This window comes from Catharus ustulatus, chromosome 5, assembly GCF_009819885.2.
Source record: "Catharus ustulatus isolate bCatUst1 chromosome 5, bCatUst1.pri.v2, whole genome shotgun sequence".
NCBI lineage: Eukaryota > Metazoa > Chordata > Aves > Passeriformes > Turdidae > Catharus > Catharus ustulatus.
The window spans coordinates 51472677-51496647 of NC_046225.1; the positions used below are offsets into that span (position 1 = coordinate 51472677).

The 23971-nt window shown below is 36.7% G+C and overlaps 1 protein-coding gene across 1 annotated transcript in view; it reads right to left on the bottom strand.

Moving 5' to 3' along the window:
- SLC30A9 (solute carrier family 30 member 9) overlaps positions 1 to 21300 on the bottom strand; it is a 33624-nt gene extending 12324 nt beyond the window's left edge. Inside the window, exons 1-15 of the mRNA XM_033060672.2 lie at positions 21189 to 21300; positions 19287 to 19463; positions 16710 to 16772; positions 13891 to 13990; positions 13010 to 13102; positions 12709 to 12791; positions 11606 to 11664; positions 11000 to 11067; positions 9597 to 9699; positions 7736 to 7791; positions 6217 to 6352; positions 5758 to 5797; positions 4378 to 4449; positions 3814 to 3921; positions 2721 to 2886 (exon numbers count right to left, since the gene is read on the bottom strand). Coding sequence (XP_032916563.1) covers positions 2721 to 2886; positions 3814 to 3921; positions 4378 to 4449; positions 5758 to 5797; positions 6217 to 6352; positions 7736 to 7791; positions 9597 to 9699; positions 11000 to 11067; positions 11606 to 11664; positions 12709 to 12791; positions 13010 to 13102; positions 13891 to 13990; positions 16710 to 16772; positions 19287 to 19463; positions 21189 to 21285 — 1421 coding nt within the window. The 5' untranslated portion in view covers positions 21286 to 21300. The remainder of the gene's footprint in view (positions 1 to 2720; positions 2887 to 3813; positions 3922 to 4377; positions 4450 to 5757; positions 5798 to 6216; positions 6353 to 7735; positions 7792 to 9596; positions 9700 to 10999; positions 11068 to 11605; positions 11665 to 12708; positions 12792 to 13009; positions 13103 to 13890; positions 13991 to 16709; positions 16773 to 19286; positions 19464 to 21188) is intronic.
- Between the last annotated feature and the right edge of the window lie 2671 nt (positions 21301 to 23971).

Sequence of the window (23971 nt, forward strand, 5' to 3'; positions counted from 1 at the left end):
TTGAAATACTGATGAGAATTAAAGTAAAAACAAATCAGATTAACAACACTGTATCAAAACTTAAGAATAGTAAACAAGTCCATCCATTTAACTGAGGACAACTTCACCTGACAATTGAAGGAAAAATAGTTAGAAAGGTAGGAGAAGAATTACAGTAATTTCACTACTATAAGGTGCACCCTTTTGACTAAAATTTCCCCCCAAACCCGGAAGTGCGCCTTATAGTCCGGTGTGCCTTATCTGATGTACAAAGTTGCGACATTTGCCACCCCGGAAGTGTGAGTCACGAGCTGTGGGGGGAACCGGCAGTGCCGTGGTAGTTGGGTGGAGGCGGGCCCGGGGCCCCATGGCTGCCGGCTTGAGGCGGGGCCTCGGCCAGCAACAGTGCGGGGCGAGCTGGGGGCAGAGCCTCACTGCAAAAAAAAAAAGTGCGCCCTATAGTCCAGTGCGACTTATCTGATCTACAAAGTTGCGAATTTTGCCAACTCCCGGGGGGTGCGCCTTATAGTCCGGTGTGCCTTATGGTCGTGAAATTACTGTATACATTACGATTTTAAGGGATATAGGTCTTGTCAAACAATCCTGTTATTAAAAAATATTAAAGTTTCAAGATTTAATTGAAAAAATATCACCACCATGACAGAGACTTATTTTAGTAGAACAGCAGTTAGTATTGTCTGATAATCAAATACTTCATAATTAGCAGTGGATCACATTGTTCAGGCTGGAATAGTAAGTTTGGTGGTGCTGACACGAGCTGAGAGAGTAGATATCAGAGCTTCTGGATTCTTTTGTCAATTTGGATCTAAAATACTTTCTGATGAATGCTAAATGATTCCTTAATATATCTCCTTCTGATTTGGCACAACATATCTGAAAATAAACATGGCAGGCCACGCCTGAAAGAACAAGGGAGGAATATTCTGGGAGCAGAAACTGCAAAAAGCATTGCATTGAGAACTGAAAACCCTGAAATGTTGAAATAAAAAAGCAAATATTAGTTGCAGCTTTAGAAGCAGACCAGTAATCACGAGCTTTTTCTTTTACATTTGGTGTCAGAAGGATATGTAAGAGTACAACACACTACTACACATCTCCATTTAAGAAAATGTAAGAGTTTGAACTTTCAAGAAAATGCTGACACTCCCAGAAGTCCAAAGCTTTATTGACGAAAACATACAGGTAGCCCTTTGAAGAAATACTTAATATTAAAAGGTTTCCTCATTTCAGCCACCATCATTTTTTTCTTTATTTCAGCCTTTGTTTTGTTTGTTTTCAGCTTTCCCCCCAAAACTAGTCCCAAGCAAGGGTAATATAAGTTTACATTGTGGAGAACTGAGGTTAAGATCAGGTATCTCATTAGAAGATGTACATTAACCAAGATAGAGTAATAGGCTTGTTGTAAGAACTTGGTCAAAGACAAACTGCACACTGAAAGAAATCAAAGCTGATAACGTAATCAACAGAGGCACTAAATATGTTTCAGCTTCTAACTTAGAGAAAAACATGCAGTTTCTTTTATTATTCATGCTTTTTTAAAAATTAAGGTACTTCTTGTTTAAAAAAAATGTCTACAGCAAGGAGAACACGAACTAAGTCTGCTCTGTTGAGAAGTTAGAGCCACCTACAAAATGGAATACAATATCAAATGGTACTTGGCCTGGGAGAAATTTTATTATTTCAGCCTGAGACAAGCAAAAGCCACCTGTGCACTTCAGGAAAAAAAAAACTACAGAAGTCATGTATGGAAGTCATGTGAACTCCCCTACTCTAAACACAGCACTGTTGACACATCCTTCACCATTCAAACTAATCCAGGGCCACCACAAATACTAAATTTATTGAAATGTGAAAATTCTAAGAGAATTATATTCCAAATAGGAATCTTGTTTAGTTTCTGGAATGAAGGGCATGTCATCCAGACCTCTTACTTGGAACTGCGATGATGTCAGCACTTAATTTCTTTCCAGTACTCTGGTATTAACTAATGGGCTTGGGGTTTTTTCCTCCACAGCTCAAAAATCAGTACAAATTTTAAAAGCACCACCATATTTCAGCTGATTTGCATAGAAATATATTCCTAAAGAAAGATTTCAAATAAAACAAAAATAAGTTTGTTTCTAAATCAACGGTAATAGGGTAAAGCTAGAAAAAAAAAAACAAAAAACCATTTAAGCAAGATTTTTAGAATTACAATGAGCTATAAGTTTACTACAAATTGCAGACTTGCTAAGGAGAAATTAGAAACTAGTTAATTTTATGTAACATGAAGAATCCATCGCATCATAATGCTCCTGCAACATATCCTGCCAACTGCTACAGAATTCCATACACTGAATATTAACAATAACAAAATTTAAATATTTAAGTGCTAATAAACTATTCAAGCAACATAACAGTATCATTTAAATGCTTGCATTTCATGAATTTGAAAATAGTTTTGTGATGGATTTCTTATTAGGTCATTATCAATTCCTGTAATTAATGTGACTGTTGGAATGCATTTGCAATGCTATTTTAGCTGTTGAACACCCAAGAGGTACAAGTATTCGTCTACTGAAAGCTTTAGCAGAGAAATAGAAGTTAGCAATAATAAATGTTTTAGAATCCCAATTCAGAATATTCCACACTAAAAATAATCTTGCCAGACTTCTCTCATTAAATGTTATTTTCTTGCTTTTAGTTGTTTCCAGTACAGACTGAGTTGTAAAGGTTCTTACCTTACTACAGGATCACTTTCCAGCAACTCAGTGAGCCGCTGCAGTTGTTCAGGTTCAATGGATCGTCCCAGCAGGGCTTCAGTGTTAGTGTAGATTAAAAATGCTGACACAGTTCCTAACAAAGTTCCAACACCTAGAGACCCCACACTGTCATAATATGGGTTTCCTAAACAAGATATATCAAATTAGTTTCACAGAGTATTTCTAAAACATAGCAGAGAATTCCAATTTAACACTGGAAAGAATAAATAGTTTTGAGGGGTTTTCTGGGTTTTGCTTTTTAGTGAGTTTTTTTTGGTTGGTGAAGGGCTTTTTTTAAGTTGGTCATCTATTTGGCGCTTTTTTTCCTTAATTCAGTGAAATTTTTTTCCTACTGAGGAATATGATGAAGCTGGAATGAAACAATTTATAATAAAACAAAGCCTTAAGTCTCTCCTGTCCCTTGGACACTCCTGTCTCCAGCAGGACTAATAAATGAGTAAACTCTCATCTATATGTGTTTCCATATTAGTAAACATAAATTTACACACAAAGCCATATACATTGAAACATAGGTAGCAGCATAAAATCCAGCATGCTTTCATCAGTAACTCAAAAGCTTGCAAGGTGTTAACCATTTCTGGAATACAGTACTTAAGTTTCAAACGCTTATGTTGAAACCTATAAAAATAGTACTGTGTTTTTAAGCTGATGAAATAAACTAGAAATAAAATTTTAAAATTTCCTCTATATAAAAAAATGAAACTTGTAATGAAATCATTAGAAGCCACAATAAACAAAATTTCAGTATTTATTATCTTAAAAAAATCAATACTGAAAAAGGGATGAATAAGTAGCCACTCCTCTTTAGAAAATTTAACTATCCAGTAAAGACGTACTTTGAACCACTTGGCATACAGATGATCTTACCTTTAGTAAAAAATTACTTAGTTTGTATGACAAAATAGTTTAAAAATCTGCTTACAAAGTACAAGTATCAGAAATGAAGAGCAGAGACATATTTAAGTCAACCAATACAAACTAAATGCTCTGTATTCATATCATGCACAGGGAAAAAAATCCACATCCTGCCTGCCTCTGTGCAGAATTTTACCTGTTACAGAAGTCAGACCCATACAGGTAGCAGCTACAGCCACACTCAGAACTGCTGCAGCATCCTCCAGTAACACCACATTGGTACTAGGATCACGACTCTGCACAACTTCACATAAAACAAAAAAAAGTTACATTGCTCTGAAAGCTTAGTTTTACTATGTTATGCATATGACTTATACTACACTAACAACAGCAATTTAAAAGAACAATTTGTGCAATTATGTAAGTGTAAACTGAATTTTTGCATATGCTTACACTTCTGAAAGCAGTTACACATATACAGAAAAAGTCAAATCATGGAAGCTTCTCAAAAACATTAGAAAAACTAAAAGGGGTATTCATCATGAAAAGTACATGCACTTAGCCAAGTATTTAAGTAGCACTCTTAAATCAACAGATCTCACCTAATTTGTAAAATGTTATTTGTTAGCAGAATAGAAAACAGATCAATAAAGGGAAAAGGAAAAGGGAAAACAGAAAATTGTTTCTATCATTATGTAAACACTAGTGAACAGATTGTGTTTTAAATAACCACATACCTTACTGTTATAATGATACATACCATACTGATAAAACGAAAGACCCTTGGCTCGAGCACTCCTCCGAATTTCATTAATAGCAACAAGCAGGGTGGCTGAAACAACAAAGTTGTTACTGAAAATTGCTATAGGCAAAAGGACTTGTTTTCATTTTGAAAAGAGGTAACTTTCCCTTATAATATCATAGCAACAGATCATCAAGAAAGCTCTGATTATTGGTACTTTGAATAAAGTATATATAAAGTATATTTTCTGCATGCATGCCTCTCATACAAATCAGAACAGTTACAGTAATTTCACGATTATAAGCTGCACCTGATTATAAGCCGCACTTCCAGGTGTCAGCAACTTTTCGTTCTTTGTCCATATATAAGCCGCACGTTACAATACAGAGTGTGATAAAAGGTATCCTATCACCATCTGTTGAGGGTGGGGGCAGTGATCCTTACCTCCGTGGGAGATGCTCTGCTAATGGGCCATCCACTGAAACCAGGTGGGGCATTGCTCTTGATCTTTTTCACAACCCATCCTTCCTCCAGAGAGTCATTTTCTGCTAATGGCCCATTGAGTCCCACTGTGTAACTGATAAAATTACTGCGTCCCATTGGAAGTTGCTCCAGCCAGGGGGAAGAGCCCAACATTTCTTACCAAAATAAAAACAGAGGTTTTGAGACACTAAGGTAGCCCCTTTCTCCACTGGACTCCAGAGGAAAACCGGATTTCTCCACATCACCACTGGACCTCCGGAGGGAAACTGCACCTTGTACAGGAGCACTGCTTCAACTGAATCACATCTGTCACTGCAGGAGGATGCAGCCACCATTTAATGGGACTGCTACCAACACCCTGCCTGACAGGGTGTCAGGTTGTACTCTGACTTTGTCAGAGTTTGGAGTTTGTTTCTTTGTAGTACTGTATTTCTATTTTAATTTCCCTAGAAAAGAACTGTTATTCCTAATTCCCATATTTTTGCCTGAAAGTCCCTTGATTTCAAAATTATAATAATTTGGAGGGAGGGGGTTTACATTCTCCATTTCTCAGCAGACACCTGTCCTCCAAACTAAAACAGCAACTTTTCGTTCTTTGTCCATATATAAGCCGCACCGGATTATAAACCGTACTCTGGGTTCGGACCAAAATTTTAGCCAAAATGATGTGGCTTATAATCATGAAATTACTGTATATTCATTGATAGTTTAATAACAAAAAGGCATTCCATATCTAAATATACAAAATACATATATAAAAAGGAAAAGTTTTCACATTTCATTTGTTTGTTTACAAATATTTGCAACAGAGCTCAAAACTTCACTGTGTAAACAAGGATCTATTATTACTGTAATTACTGACATCATAATCTTAAGAGATTACAAGTACTTAAATAGAAACTTGAAACTGCATACCTCCTTCAGACACCAATGACCCTGCTAAAATGCAGTATGCCTGTTTGGAAAAAAAAGAATCAGATATTATATTATATGCATATTTCTACAGATCTCTTCACCACAGGCTATCCAAACATAGCATTCCAGAACGACATTGCTCACTGTGCCATATCCTTGTCCCTAAACAGAAGGAAACCAATAATAATTTAACCATGCAATATATTCCAAACAGGAAAGGAGGACCTCTTGGAGGAAGGGATATGAAAGGTAGATGCAGGGTTTAGAGAACAACTCATTTTGCTGCAAAATCAACTATAGTTTAAAGCCTTTTTTTTCCTTAAAACACATTTTCATTAAGAGTGGTTTGAGTCAATTGTGTTAGTATTCAAACAGACTCAGGAAATTAATTTTGGACTATGCCACTATTTTTTATTAAGTTAATGCTGTTAAATACAATACCAAAAAAGATTAGCTTACCCAGAGAAGAGATTCTACAGGATGAGGGTGGAGTAAACCTATGATCCCATGATACCAAGAAAGTCCTGCACCCATCATGAAAATGCCTACTCCACTAATCAGGGAGGCAATATAGCGCATATTTGTGAAACCATACCTAGAAGAAAGGAAAGAAAATTATTTCAGGAATATAAGATTCTACATCTCTACAAACATATCTCAAAGTTTGCCGTTAATTTTTACTTGTCCCAAATTATCATCATATGACTTGGCATCTATTTAAGATAAAGCTGCTAAATCCAATCTAATCCAAGGGGGAAAAAAACCTACTTGAAAAAGGATATATAATACATGCAAAGACATCAAGCATAAATATTTTTCTAACTTGTTTTTAAACAGCTGTATCAGCTCTTGTACCGTGACAAGAGGACTATATTTTATATATATATATATATATATATATATTTATATTTATTATACCATGACATGAGGGTTATATTTTGCAACTGAAAAAAATCCCAAGATAAACAACATTTGTGTCACTTCTGGATTTTATTGAAATGTTATTTCTAAATGAGGACTCTAGTTTTGTGAGCAACCAGTCTACACAATTCATAAAGCTAATTTAAATGGAATAAAATTTCTACATCACTCAGTAGTTCAGCTAACTACAGACATTGAACACTTGCAGTTTTTAAGTGTAGTGGAGGAAGTAAAGCAATATTAAAAATTTGTGTTAATCCTTTTTTTTGGTTTTAACTCCATCTACAAATAGTGCATTTCTTTTGTCTATATTGAGGAAGAAGGGAAAGAAGTGAGAAATAAAAACAAGATACAATGAATATTTGCACAAATTTAAGATATAAGTTTTTCAAATTTTAACTATGCTGTTAATGAAAAAAGTATTAATTAATAATTATGGAATTAATTCCATAAATTAGATGTATTTTTGAACTAGTGCTTAAAGAATGAATGACTTGTCCAAACATATGAGGAATAAACCAGGCTGATACTGAGAAAATATCATTGAGAGTACAGCTTATAACTTTCACAAACTTGCAAGAACTTATCAAGTAATATCCCTGTTATTAGATACAAAGAGCAGTTTATGTCAAACACAACTCCTTATGGTACAAGTAACTAGTTTCCATAAAAGCAGTTTGTTGAAAAAAGGAAGAGGACAGTAATTTTTATTTTTAAAAAAATCCTGTGACTCACATGAACAGTGTTTAAAAAAGGAGATCTATTAGTTGGAAGAGGCAGAAGAGGCCAGAACAACTTAGAGAAATAGCGTCGATTAAAACATAGCAAAAGCATTCCACAAAAAAACTCAACACATGCACCAAGCCACTGAAACTGCAACTCCTAGAGCTTGAAAAAAAAAAAAAAAACCCTTATTGTTTCTGTTGTAAAAACAGAAACAATACATTTCAGAAATTATACAAACCAGCAAATTAAAAAGAACAAGATGATGCACAAACAAGAACTGATCTTACTCCTATGTATAGTTACAAAATCGTTATTTACACAAAAAGCTTACGGATGACTAGGGTCAGGTGTCCTTGCAGACTGGCTGATGCCCAAAGCTAGCAATGCCTATTTAAGACAAGAGGTTAAAAAAAATATTAGAAACATTCTGTATCAACTCAACTTGAAAGCTAAAGGCAGATGGCATTTGTTGAACTGCATATATGCTTTGCTACTGGTATCTTATTAGAGCTGGAATATAATCCTTAAAATTTGTCATCTAAATCTACCACTCCCAAAAAATTGTTAGATATACCTACATATATAATATATATGCAATTATATGGTGTGTGTATATATAATTACTGTTAATTATAATTTTAGAATCACAACTAAAAATGAACATTACATGCAATCATAAATGTTGTTGCTGTGCTTCAGTGTGAAGGAATGAAGTTGCTCAGGGAACAAAGTTATTTAAATAAATCCCTCTTTGAAGAGAAATTATACTGAGACTGTGGTGTAGTATGTTGATGACAACATTTAAAGCACCAACTTTACACTGCATATTTTAAATCATAACTTTTCAACATATTGAGAAGGAAGAAATAACCTCTTGCTACATAAATTGCTTATCTGGGATATAATTAGGCATGTACTAAGTTGTCAATGCAGTAAGTCACAAATCTAGACTTGAATTTTGCAAAGTGCCTGTTTTGTAAAATGACAATGAAACACAGTAACAAGTATTAAAATGCAGATACTTTAGCCTTAGCAACAGGCAAGCAGCTTTGAGGCAGTGAGGTTTCTCTTGTGTTTTCCCCAAAACCACACACTTTATTTGAAAAAACAAAACAAACCCTCCATATTTCAGTGGAACGTTCAACTTTGATATTTAAGAAACAGAATAGCTCTTCAATGCATATAATACCACTATCAAACTTGGTTCACCTATACATTGACACACTTGGCCAAGTGAAAAATTACACTTTAAGACTGGCCTCCCCATAAATTTAAGTATTATCAGTTGAATTAGGAGCACCCTGCCGTCACTTTACCCCTGGAACAGCTGAAAGGTTGTGTGAAACCATCAAACAAAATGTGAGTCACCAGCTCAGTCTTTCTGGACAGAGAAGCATACTGGGTCCAACTCAAGCAAAAAGTTTGCCAAAACTATGTTAATAGACTTTTCAAGATATTTAACCTGTTTTAAGGTTCCTCAGATTCCTCAAATTTGGAGGAGCACAAGACTGTTGCATTTTATGAGTTACAAGCTACCCAAGGACTCCTCTTGCATCAGCTGCAGGAGCCTTTCCCTCAACCCTTTCTTTAGGGTTGATTTTTTCCCCTTCAAAACCTTGCAATATCATCAAGGTCTCATAACATATGCTTCAAGCACACTATAGAAAACAGTGGAAAAAAACAACATTAATTTTATTCCTGCACATTAATATTACATGTCCAATTCTGAGCCTGCCACTTCACTTCTCCAAGTAAATGTGCCACGTATTTGGCTACTTGTGCTCTGAGAGGCTGATAGGTAATCTAGGAATAGAAAAAGAAAACAAGATGCTCAAATTCTCATCATTATTCTACCTAGAGATGAATAAGTTACAAAGTCTGTCATCATATTACAATAACTGGCAGGAGAAGCATCTCAAGTTAACATTTAACCAAAATATTAACCAAAATCATTTTAGTTTCAAGTACCACTCATGATCCATGAAGTAGGTGAGTACAGCTCTTACTGCAACTCCCCTCTTCCAACTTATTTCTAAAAAAACTTCAAAATTACATTCTGACTCCTCATTTTTACATGAATACAAATTAAGAAGCATCCTGGTTTTTTTGCACTACAACTGCAGGAAGTATGTGTCTTTATTCCCAGTTTTACTGCAAGTACTAACTTTAGCAGAATGGAAAAAAATACTCACCTGGTTACACGTGTCTGCTAAAGAGTGTATGGCTTCTGAAAACATACTTGCAGAACCCGTGTAAACCCAAGCAAGTAGCTTAAAGAAAAAATTCAATCCATTTCTGAAAATAAAGAGAAGAAATAACAATATTTGATGTTTAATATTTTCAGTAAAACCAGAAGTGCTCTATAATCATACATTATCTGCCAGAAAGGAGTAAACTCAAGTATCAGTTTAATAATTAGAGAGCTGTACAGACACAATTCATAGAGATTTTCTGCATGGTTTCTGTGAAAAAGTCCTTTCAGTTAAACTTGATAAAGATACACAATTTATTTTTCAGAAATCATTAACTTCTAAGCATTCTCAAATAAGTTACACTTCCTGAAAACTACCATCACACTCACTACTCAGAACTAATTTTCTACCAGCAGGAGAATACAAGTCTTGACAACTTGCTTTTCTATTTTTTTCAATCTTTTGCCTCCTACACATGCTCTCCCAATACTACAGTGCAAGGTTTCCTACTTCATCCTCAGTCTGAGCCATTCTCAGTAGGACACAAGTGTGAGACCACAGACAGGAAGACAAGGCTGTCACTAGATTGCACTGTAAAATTAGCTATGGAACTTCTCCATTAAGATGTTCAGTTTGAACTGTGAAGACATTTTTACAGCTAAGGGTTTACTGGAATACACATTGTCTTATGTTGCACAAAGGTAACTATTAACACCAAAGTCCAAGTCCCACTTCAAACATTATCAGAATCAGGAGGTTAACTGCTACAAAGATACTACACAGAAAATCAAACTAGAGAATTATAATACCCTCCTTCTTTAACATGAGTTTCATTTATTACCAATTTTTGAAATATATAAATAAATGACAGATAGTCTCTGTGATCATTTGCTTTACATAAGGATCATTAACTAGTTTCACTCAAACTTGTAAAACATGTGAAAGGTAAAAACCTGCAAAAACATTCTCTTTTCAATTAGAAAATAAATAACAGCATAAAGAGAAAAGTGAATTCTGTTGGTTATACGGAACATTCTTTAAAATATATGAAAAGCTCTCTCTCAAGAAGGAGCAAGAAAAAGTGACAATTTAAAATACGTGTTTCTTCAAGTCCTTCAAAATTTTAGTTTTTACTTTAAGAAACTGTATAGTCTGATCAACTAAAAAAAAATTGTTCTTCTCTCATCAGAGATATATCCAATACCTGATGTCTATGTATTGATCAATGTATTCATATAAACTCTCTCCTATCAACAATAAACAGATAAATCTATTAACTTTAGTTACAGACACAGGTATCCTTATCTTAAATACACACGCTGTTCGTATTTCCAGGACAATATAGATAAATTGCTTATTACTTGCATAAACAAAACAGTTTTGTTTTTTTTTTTTTTACTTACATGCAAATAGCTACCATTACCACCTTCCCTGGTCCCTTGAAAAACATAGATGCTGTACTGGAGCGTGGCTACATAAAGAAATAACAATTATTTAATTAACTAAATCTTGATCTCATGAGACACCTACCATACAAATTATTAAATAAAAAACTTTGCACTGCCCTGTATTCTGAATATTCAGCCAAACTGCAGTTCAGTCTTATGCATTTCTACAAATGGCTGGCTATTACCAAGATTAACATCCAATGAAGTTCTCCAGCAGAGGCCACTGCAGCCATAAGGCCCAGAGCCTGCTAAGGAATCATTCCACACACCCAAGCACCTGGATCTAGGATGTGTGTCTGCTGAATATTCACAATACATAGTAATAGGTTATACAGCTGCAATTTTGATAAGAAGGCAACTGAAAAAAAACCCTCTGCATTACACTGTCACTGTAGGAACCCATTCAAGTTATCACTATAACATTTTCTACTGCATAAAAATCAGATCGAGATCTGGTATATTACACTGCAAAAAACTCCAGTTACACAAATTTTCCTTCAAAAAGGCATCCTAACACATTTCACTACACTTTCCTAACCAAACACTTGAAAATGTCCTTACCTTAGTATTTCCAAAGAACTCCTTGTATTCCCACAACAGCCTTTGGTTTCTAAACAGATCTGCAGTACAAGATTCACATAATGAATATGTACTAGTAACCAGTAGTTTCAGGAATTGAAGTCTTTTTTTAATGCAGCAGCCAACTCCTAAGAAGAGCTAGATGATCTATCTGTGAAAGAATTCTTCTCTTGGTGTTGTTAATCAGAAACACATGTTGTTGTACACTTATGCAAAATGCCAAATACAATCTGTTACTGTCCTATAAATTGTTACCATTTCTACCAACAAATGATAATACATAGAGGGAAAAATTCAAAATACACTTTTACAAATTCAGGCATTTTATTTATACCCAAAAATTATTCTTCAGGTCAATAAAAGTTTTGAGGTTCCTGACTGCACTTTCAGTACACTTACAGATACCTCAACAGATATCTGCAGTTCTAGCAATTATTGACAGAAGGGTTTTCTAGTGGCACAAGTGTTTAAAAAAAAATAACCTCTCATTTTAAGGTACACAACTAGACTCAGTACCTTGAAGTAGCATTGTCTCATGTGATTTTAACTGACTAAATAGATCCAAATACATTACAAACTACTGATTTGGTTGTACGTGTTATTGGTAATACCAGCAAGGATAACAAAAATAATATTACACCATAAAAATTATTTGGGTTACTTTTCCCGTTCTGAAACACAAAGGCAAGCTGAATTCTTTTCAGAGAAAAAATTAATGTGTAGGGGCATGATATAATGATTTGGATCAGTTTTAACTCTTTTTAAAATTCTACATTAAAAAAAATGCAATAGCATTGAAAATGGAAATTATAATCTAAAAATTGAAAGCCACCCCCAAGAGCATGACTATAGACCTCCACTGAATGTGTGTTCTTGTCGTATCACAAAGATGATAAATTGCAAGATGATAACAGACTGTATCTGCATAAACAGCAACATTTTACCCTAAGATTATGCCATAAAACCTAGTCAGCAATTGCTAGTTCCAAATTTACATATTTTCAATAAAGTAACACTATCGTGTAGATTTCTAACAATCTTACTTTCTTGCTACATTTCAAGGTATTTGAATATCCTATACTCACTTTCTCTGTACTTGATCTCTGCCTCTTTACGTCGCTTTCTTTCTCTGGCAAGAGCCTCTGGACTACCCCAAACTTCAAGAGACCTGCATGAAGTAAAAGTAACTTAATGTTTCTACTCATGCAACTTTTCTTTCAAGCATAAAACCATACCACTCAATTTTATATACACAATGTAATTATAATAATCAGGACATAAAATGTGTTCAGACAGAAAATGGGAAACCCCATTGCCCTTTCACATTGCAAATCTGACTTTTAAAATCCTTCTCTCTCTCAAACAATCCTTTTAAAATGTTCTTACTTTGCCTCTACATCCGACCTCAGGTACACCGTGAAAGTCTCAGTGTCATCATGGGGACTTCGTCGTTTAATTTTTCTCAGCTGGTCTAAATCACTAAGAAAAATGGACAAAGAGTTTAGTTGTAACAAAAGGATCATAATGTTCTCATTTGACTTATACGTCTGGGTGATGCTCCACAATTTTGATATTTGTTGTACAAAAAAGTGAAGTTTTCTACTTCAAACAGATCAGACAGACAACATGAAGCAAGTGATCTCTAGTAGGCTATTGAAAATGACTGTTTTCCACATCCAGAAGTCCAAATCATGTCTTCATACTATGAAATACTGAAGACAAAGTATTAAAAGTATTAAAACACTAAATAACAAAACATCCAATGAATGGTCTTTATGTAACTGATAATGTGTACAGATGCTAAACAAGAGGCTTCATGAATTAGCCTCCCTAAATGGAAATCAGAACTCATGTGACAAGAAAATTTAAGAAATTTAATCCCAAAATTTAGACTCCCAGCACAAGCCGCAAAAGGCTGAAGATAACAAAGTTACTTGGGGAAACAGATAAAATTTCCTGTGCTGAGCATTAGGGCATCTACACCATTATGTAAACACAGGAGGAACAGAGGTGTCTCCCCCCAAATAGATTTATGGTCTCATAAATACAAATAAACTACTTTTAGAAGCAAGTACTGAAAAATTAAGTGCAAGCTCCTAGTCCACTGTATAACTAAGCAAGAACTAACCTCAGCCACTTACAATTATGTACACCACAAAAGCATTTAGAAAAAGTTGTTGTGCAAAATCACTCTACATTCACAATTACTTCTCATACACATACGAACAAATATCCAGAATTTAAATCTCAACTCAAATCCATCATACCTGGATTTAAGACAAAACTCATTTATTGCTCTGACTCCAGTGATGAAGTTATTCTGTGTGTATTTTGGTCCATACTCTCTTTTTTTGAGGACTGCTTTCACTTAAAAAAAAAAACCAGATACACAAGTTAAGTTACTCATAGAGACTACAGCAGAAACTTCAAAAAGTAGTTCAATCTAGTGTCATGCTGTGATATCTCTTCGTGGAAATCTGAAAAACAAATGTCAATGATACAGAAAATTGACAATAAAGAGAAAGGTATCTTCTTCATTGTGAAAATGAGTAAGGGTAGAATTATTTACCTCCAAAAATGCTACTTACTAAGGTTTACTAAGTTCAGGATTCTCAAACCTAACTGCGGCAGTTACTTCTCCAACTTTGATGTCAGATGGTGCTTGGCTACATAAATAGCATTCAAATATGGCCATTTGGAAACTCTTGGACTAACAACTGAAATAGCAACAGACTGCTTCATTTCTATTTTTTCCAATAATCAAGTCCACTTTCGGCAGATAAGACTTTTAACCTTTGCAGAGCATACAGAGAAATGAGACAGACTGTATACATCCTTTTTCTCAACTATTACATTCAAAATTAGTACTCTTCACATGGGGCATTTATAACAATTAAAACCATACTTTTTTTATTTATTATGTTTTTTATATCTGGAAGATGTACTCCTATCACATCAGATTTTCATGCACAAGGAAAAATTATCACACATATTCGAAAAAATTATAAACAGAATTTTAAATTTATGCTATTTCCTGCTTGTCTGTATGTACATAACTTTATTGTACTCTCAAATGTACATCACTGTACACTAACAAGCATTAAAAACTTATTGGAAGACTAGCTACATTCAGAAGGATATAACACAACTAAAACTGTAATGTAACTAATATTACAGAATGCAACAAAATTAAAAGCTCATATTTTATTGGTGAGAAGACTTTAGAGTACACATCAACTTCTTGCAAATCACAGGACTGATATAATTTCCATAGCTGGTCCAGAACTACTCCACAAGTCATAGAATACTTAGAGAAAGATAATGCTTTTAAAGACTTTGAGACAATTTTTCTCAGAGTTCTACATTGACTTATTTCTGTGTTTTGAAGCTTAATAGCAAAATATATTGCTTGACTGTCCATGAAATACTAACAGTACAGGTATCAATATTTATCATAAGAATCTGATTTCTCTCATCCACTTTGAACTTCAACAATTTTTTAAGTCTCTGAATAATCACATTCATCCCACAAAGCTCCTGAGTGAAGGCGATGAAAAAAACTTTAGACATTCCCTAAAAACAGTACACCATTTACTAAGGTTAGAACAGGCTGAAAAATCTTCAACCAAGAACTTCCTCATCTTTTATTTAAAACAAATGTACACCCAAATCATATTAACCTTACTAAAAAACAACTTATGGATTTATCAAACATGTACTAATTCATCTTTCAGAAATACAGGTAAATTTCACTAAAATAGATCATATTGTACATATCATTGTACATGGTATACATGTACATATTCAGTATATATTGTACTGTAATTGTATATAGCGCAGTATCTCAATCCTACTCCTAGTTCAAGTAACTGTATAAAATGATAGTAAACGTGGAGAAAAAAAACTTATTTGGTTTTTCCAAGAGAAAGACAATGTCAACAAAAGATAACGTAAATAAAACACTTTAAAAAGCACATTTTTTTAATATTAGTGAGCCTTTAAAAATGTTACTGTCTTTGTAATACTTAGTAATACTTGCATGGGTAAGTTTCTAAATCAGAGCAGCATTTAAGATTACAATTCCACCTCCCAGACATCAACAAAACCCTTAACATAAACGTTTCTCCTTGTACTTCTTCAATTGAGGGGGAAAACTCTTGCTGAAACATCTATCTATTTTCACAATTATTTCTCAGAAATTTATCCTATCTACCTTGCATTTTCTCCCCACATGCATACACTAAGAGAAATGTACATCCCCCTGCACCATCAGGGATGAGAAGGTAGAGAAAAGCAGAAGATTAAGCCTGGAAGAAGTGAAGGGTTAGAGGAAGGTGTTTTAAGATTCAGTTTTTATTTCTCAGTACTGTAGTCTGATTTGACTGGCAATAAAATAACCGATTTTCCCCAAGTCCAATCTGCTTTGCCCGTGACAGTAACCAGTGAGTGATCTCTCCCCGTCCTTATCTCAACTCAGAAGCCTTTCACAATATTTTCTCTACCCTATCCAACTAAAGAGGGGAGTGATAGACAGCTTGAGTGGGCACCTGGTGTCCAGTCAGTGTCAAGTCCACCACATTACCATACACAAATGGGAATTTTACAGAACTCAGATTAGGCAGTTCATGTGGTCAAAATATATTTAGAAGCAAATTAGATTGATTTAGACTGATTAGATTAACTCAGTAATAAGAAAGAACAGAGGAAGACTTAGAACAAGGCATGGGGAAGATCAAGTATAGAGCTTAGCCACAGTAAGTCTGAGAGGCAGAATAGACATGCCTAAAAACATGCAAGGAGGACAGACTGCAACAAGACATGGGAAAACATATCAGTCTTTTCCTGATGAACTCTACAGCTTAAATGAAAATTATAAACAACACAGAACAGCGAGTAATTAGAAGGAATGCTGCTATGTTTGTTTTTCAAACAAACAGTACCAAACAAAGCTGGCACACAACTGTGTTTTAAAATGCTATTCACACAACTTGCTTGCACAATTGAAGCCACAGTTTCCTTACTTTTTTTTTTCTTTCAACTACTAGCCAACAGCCTTAAAGTTCCAATACACTAAGTATTTCTTTACCTTTTACTTGGATTGGTTGTTTAGGTGAAGACTGCTTTTGGCCTGCATTAGTTGTATCTTGTCCTGTAAAATAAAATTAAGGTCACTGTAAATATGGAAGCATCTACTTTTTAGTAAAGAGTTTGACTAAGATAACACTAGAATATATCTTAATATTGCATTGCACCCCTGACAACTAGAAAATGTATTCACCAGATTTCCAACATTTAAAACTCTCAAAAGACTGAAACAAACAAACAAAAAGTAAATATTTAATATAGCATTGATCAATAAACTAGTAGCTTGCAGAAGAACACCAATTTTCAACATATTTCAGAAAGTACCCCAAATTTCAAAAAAATATATTTTAACAGAGCACTTATGTTTGGAACAAGTTTGATGCAAAATTTTAGGTTAGTAAATATATTTAATTCTGTATGGCTTATGGCTGCTATATATCAGAGTCTTTCAAAGCTTCCAGATTGAGATTCAATCTTAAGCTATGGAAGCTTTTTCATTTATAAAAAGTTAGTTCCTTAAAAAACAGAATATGTAAACTAAAATCCACAGCTCATACACAACAAGCTGAAGTTGGAATGAAAACAAAGTCTTTCAGCTGGTTTTGAAACTTGAGGATATGATTCTGTTAAAAAAACTAACAAAATATAATTTACAAAAGTGAAATGAATCTTAATATTTGGGAAACTATAAATTCCAGTAATTTTACTGAGATTTCTACTTAGAAACCAGAAGTACTGCTTAGAAATTCAAACAAATATTGCATCCTTGCACTGTCTCATACATCTCAACATAGCTTTCAGAACAAAAATCTTATAGTTCTAGCATGCCAAACCAACATAACCACTCTTTTTACCCCACCACTCTATAATGTTGGAGGTTTGCCACACATTCACATTCATTCACAAAATCAAAAGTTACCTTCTTGAAAATGATATATTAAAGAAATGGAGAATTTTTTAGCAAGTTAGTGTTAAGTAATGAGGTACTCCTAGCCTAACATGGTACTTAAATTACTTAAAGATCAGATTCTCTTGAAGCTTGAACTACATAACTACGTTTCAATCAGGAAATTAGTTAATGCCCTAATAGCAACTGAGAACTACAGCTAATAACAACTCAAGGATACTTTCTTGGGAACATAACCCTTATAAATTTATTTTGATCTTACTACACAGTAAACAAGGTTCCACCATAACTAATAAATATTCCTTAAACAGTAATCCCTTTCACTTGAAAGTAAAAGAAACAAAATCCCTTTGTTGTTCCTCTTACCTGGTTTAAAATACCATGCAGCTGATCTATTATATTCATGATAAAAAATTCCCACTAAGAGTGCTTTGCAAAAACTTTTCAAAAAAACCTGTACAACCATTTGTATCATCAAAATAAACAGCACAAACACTATTGAACAAAAGATTGCATCACAAGACTTGGGGGTGGGGAGGAGACACAAAAATACTAAAATTATATGCATGTACAGAGATCTAAGTACATCAAGTACCCTTACAAAGTTTACTACTTCAGCTTAGAGCCAGAACAAAATCACAGTTCATCATTGTGGAAAAAGGATACAGAATACTTCCATTTACAATCACTGTTTTTCAGACTAAGTAGAGGCTGATATGGTAACTTTCAAGACTGAACAGTGTTTAAGAGTCACTTTTGTACTTCCAAACATCAGAATGTAATCCTCTTAGCTGGCTACAGTTACTAGCTTTTAAAGACTGTTGCAAGCTCCAGGAATTTACAAGTTACTAAAGAAGGAACAAATATCTGCTATCCTGAGGAGGAAAAAGAAATTTCCTTCAGAAAACCACTCCACTGTAGACAAAAGCACAAAGAAAGAGAGCTTTCATTTTGAGAAGTGTCTGTTATCTCTTAAGCACAGTCCTCCAAACCTGTATCTGTGCAGTCCCATAATTACTAAGCATCAAAAATAGAGGACGTTACAATGGAGCAAGACAGTTCGGAATTTCACAAGCCCCTAACGAGCACAAGATCGACAACTGAACAGCAGGGAGAGTCAGGTTATGCACACTGTATCAAATGCTTAATGTGAATGCTGCACTTCTAACAACTGTCAGATTAGAAAGCTCCAGAAGATGAAACAGCTCAGCCTTCTTTACCAGTCATTTATAGCCTGGCCTTGAGATGCCACAATGCCCAATCGTGGGACTCATTCAATCTTTTGACATACACCAGAAATATTACCAAAAAATTCAAATAGACAAGCAAAGTGGTGAAAGATGAGTAATACATTCACTTTCTTAGCCTTTAATTTACTTAATCCCTTTCAACATTTTTCCCACACTTTTTCCCTTTTTCACATTTTTCCATCACCACTTTAAATTTGATTACTCTAAATTTCAACCCTTAAAGTATCAGAATGAGTGAAAGAAATAAATTTCAGCATTCCTTCCTCCCTGCTTATGCATTTGAATTTCCTATATAGATGCTCCCAATGAAAAATACTAAGAACTCTGTAATATCATACAATAGAAAAAAAAAGACCATTATCAGTAAATATATTAAGCTTCTACATTTTCATAAATACTCTTTATTGTAGCTTAGTACTACCTGTTTCAACTTTATGCAGGGTTTCTCCACGGGTTGATCCATTTGTATCTTCTGATCCAAGATCTTTCTTCTGACCATTGGAGGTATACACTCTCACTTGACTCATCAACTGCACAGGCAGGCGATTACATGGCAGGATATAAGACAGACTCCCACTTTTCATTGAAACTTGCCATCCTAACAACGGGAAGAAAAAAAAGCTGTTTCACACAGCCATTTTGGAAGGAAAAACGGGGGGAAAGTGGTCCTGATCTGGCAGCATAAGTTATGGAAAGTGAGCTTGCAAGTACTGACCTGTGCTTATGAACTACATAATGAGAGTACATAGCATGCTCTCACTACCTCTCTTCAATCGTTCACTTTTAAATTTCATTCTAACATTAGGGGGTTCTTCCCACACTCCAGTATGCATTTTTCCCAGACCTCTGGATGATCTTAGGGGTTAAAAGAAAAAACAAAACCAAAGCTATTTGACAAGACTGGCTTTCTGATACACTAAATCTCATTCTAGTTATACTGCCTCAAAGTCTTTAAAAACTATATATTGATAAAAGAACAAGTACAGACCACCACTATTAGCCAGTGTTGCCATTTCATTTCACTCTGTGCACACTCTGTACAAATCACAGTTTACCAAGAAGAAAAATTGAATTGTGCACAAAATACACAGTTGCTACAGAAATCATGTAGAGAAGCACACAACATTGTACAAAACATTTTATAGAGAAGTGTCTTAAATTTTGCAGCATTCACAACAAATTACAAGATCAATGCAAAAAAATCCTCTGAGAAACCACCCTGGGTAGGCAATCTTCCATTCCAAATGATTAGCCAAAAGCAGAGTTGCAGTACAGACCAACCTGCATTAGCAATCAGTTTCTTTTAGAGAGCACTTTTGCAGAGAGGGTAAATAACACCTCCAACCAGAAATGCAGCAGGGAAACCGGCTGCTTTGGAAAGCACTCACTAAAAGATAAATACATTTTTAAAAATAGTTAAGAGGTGCCAGTAAATAAAGTCATACAAAGCATGACCACTTAACTATTAATAACACAGTTCTCACAAAAAAAAGGAAATTTTACAGAACTGTCCATTCCTTTCTTTTTTATTAGTCTTCTGCACACCTGCATGTGTATATGTACCGACCTGAACCTCACTGAAGGAAAAATTTCCCAAAAAAAAGGACAGCTCTTACTGATAGTAATTTTGTCGCAATGTGACAAAAGCCCTTAATAATACACTCAACTCAGTTCACTGAACTTACCGATAACAAATTAATAAAACACTAGAATAAATACGTGGCACAAGATGAGCAGTGCTGTTTCCTAAGCTTTGGTGATACTGGAGCAGTTCAAAAGGGAAAACTTAATCAGCACATTTAGAGGGCAATTTTCCTAGTGATTCATGCACACCCAAGAAACCCTTACAGGAAACAAAAAAGCACTTGCTGCAATTTAGCCGTGACTACACGAAAAGGGGTAAAACCGCTCAGAATTCAAATTCCATGAGATCTATGGCCCAAAGGAAAAGCCAGGGCTCGCTCCTCGGACCAACACAAACCCTGTATGACCGCGTTACGTTTTATGTAATTCCTGCAAACTTCGGCCGCGGCACGGGCATGACGCGCCTGCTTTGCGTCAGACGGGGCTGGCCCAGCCCGCCCGAGGACTCCCCGGCCCCGCACCGCGCACACTTGCACGTTCTCCTTCCTTTCCCAGCCGCCCCTCAGCAAAGCCGGCGCTGCCCGCCCGCAGGTGCCGCAGCCTCGGGAGGGACGCCGGCTGCCGCCACCGCCTGCGAGCGCCGCCACTCGCTGCGCCCCACGCAAACGCGGAGCTCCCTCACGGCTCCGTACGAGCCCCGGCCGGCGCGGTGCAGCGGCCCGGGCCCCGCAGGACTCACCGTGGCAGGCGCGGGGCCGCGGCGCCGCCTGGCACCGCAGGTACAGGCGGTAGAGGCCGCGGCAGCCCCGCCGCTGGGCGGCCAGGGCCGGCATCATGGCGGCGGCCGCTGGGCAGCGGCCGGCAGCCGGGCGGCGATTCGCATCGGCGGAGGCCGGCGCGGCTGCGGCGGAGCCCCCTGGCCCCGGGCGGCAGGCGGCGGTGGCCGGAGGCCGGCGGTGGGCGGCGCCGCGGCACCCGGATGTGCGGGAGCACCGCGGGGCCGCCGCTGACTCACCCGCCCCGCCCGCCGCGCCTGCGCCGGCCCGGCCCCGGGAAGCGGCCCGGCCCCGGGAAGCGGCCCGGCCCCGGGAAGCGGCCCGGCCCCGGGAAGCGGCCCGGCCCCGGGAAGCGGCCCGGCCCCGGGAAGCGGCCCGGCCCCGGGAGCTGCTGCCGCGCCTGCAGCGCCCCAGGAGCAGCCCCCACTCTGTAACTCGGCCTGGTGGAGGGGTAGTCCGTGCGGATACGTGTAACAAACGCGTTAAATTTCTTAGCACAGGTGAAAACATATTAGAGAAGGGTCACTTGACAAGACCTGCGAGATCATTGAGTTCCACCTATGAGCGAACACCACCTTGTCGAAAAGCCACAGCCAGTTTTTTCTAGAACACTACCAGGCACGCCTCTCCGGACAGCCCATTACGATGTCTAATGACCCTTTATATGAAGAAATTCTTCCTGATGTCCAATACAAGCTTCCCCTGGTGATCTTCAGACTCTCTTCTCGGCCTGTCACTGGTTACCTGGAGAAGAGGCCGATCCCCACCTGGCTACAACCTCCTTTCAGGTTCTTGTAGAGAATGATGAGGCCTCCCCTGAGTGTCCTTTCCTCCAGGATAAATACCCCAGCTCCCTTAAAAACTCCCCGTAAGACTTGGGGTCACCAGTTTCACTGTTTTTCTGTGGACATAGGTAACATTGAAACACATACACTAAATCTGTTTGCATAGTTTCTGTATGAAAATGTGCTCCCCTAGCCTAAGCCATCCCCTAAAATGTACTTCACAGATGAGTGCTGATAAAATAAGATTTTAAATTATGTTTTCCCCCAGGGAGAGTGCCATGTGGCTGATCCTGTGCTGCAGTTGTAAGAGCTGCCTGTGCCCAGCTGTGACACCTCCTGGCCTGCTGAGGACCATGTCTGTAATCAGTCCCACTGGCACTGTATTAAACTCTTTTTTTATAAAAGGAGTTTTTTTCAGTACAGCTTTGATGTTGGTTTGCATGACTGAGAAAATGTCTCAGGCTTCCTTGTCTTCATTTGCACACTGGGAGGAACATGGGAGCTCACCAGAAGTTAGCTTGACAGGGAATTTGGATAATTAATGTACCTGATAATCCACAAAGTACTTGATCACTGGGGAGAGTTATGGTGCCTGTCTTTAACATACACAATTAGATTTTAAAACAAAGTTTGCTGGCACATCTTCACCAGCTGCCTAGCGAGCAGCATTGCCAAAACAAGTTTTCCTAGAAGCCCAGGGGATGCAAATTGAAGTAAAATACTTCCACAGAATAATTAACACTCATCTTCCCAGTAGTACAACTGCAGCCATACCAAATGAATCAGGAGTATTGCAACAGATGCTGTATCATTAAGTACCAGATGTACAGCACTGGAGTTAAATACTAAATTGACTGCAAGTTGTAAAGTAGCAGAGGTGAGGTCAATTCACCAATTCCAGTTGGAGTCTAATATGCAACTGATATATGTTTTGCTGGCTGCTTATTTTGGCAAGAGCCTAACATTCAAAAACAAAAAGGAAGAAGATGTAAAGAGTTCCCTATTTTCAGGGAACATAAAGATGTTTGAAAGCATATAGAAATTCTTGAAACATTTGTGCCTGAAGAGTCATTGAAGAAGAGATGCTACGTTTAAGTTTATTGTTTCCTCTCTAAACCCAAATGCAACTACTAACTATTTCATAATCTTTTATCCATCTGAATTACTGAATTTGTTTTGTCTGGTTTTGGCATTGTAAATATGAAACAGGAAGGAAAATAATAAAACTGGAATATCACAGATTAATAGATACAGTGCGATGGTCAAGCAGGATTTACACAATCAGCTGCTGTGCATGACCCTTTATATTGCCAAACACTGAAAACTGATGGAGACAAAAAGCAAGTAAAAGAGCATCAATAACAGCCTATTCTGTGTGAGATAGCCAAGTACATAAAAATACTGATAATGAATTACCAAGACTCCTGGCATGTAGCTGCAGCATCCTAAGAAAAAACTATTAACCTTATTTATGAGCATCTCAGCCATTAGTTATCAACCACTAGCAATGAACAGAGAAAGATCCTAAATTATGTGGTGTTTCAGGATATCCAAACTGGCTACTTCAACCCTGTATTTAATAAAATCAAGCTAGTTAAAAAAAAAGAAAAAAAAAAGTGAAAGCTTATTCACATTCAAGTTGCTAAATGCTAAACTGATAAAAAATATTATTTCTATATACCATGCTTGTACATGGGTTTTTGTGCCATCTGAACCTCTGTCTAAGGGACCAATTGTGTGAAGATCATGGTAGGTTGCTCGTAAGAGAGGGGAACTTGCTACCATATCACTCATTTCCTCAGGCCTTTTTTTTTGCAAAAACTCAAGAACCTTTTATACAGCATATTACCTTACCTACAAAAAATTATAAGGTTAAGTTGCCTTACCAGGTCTTCAGGAAGAACAGGGACCTTATAAGACTTAGAACCTGTTTTATGGAAACACTTGAAAATTTACACAGA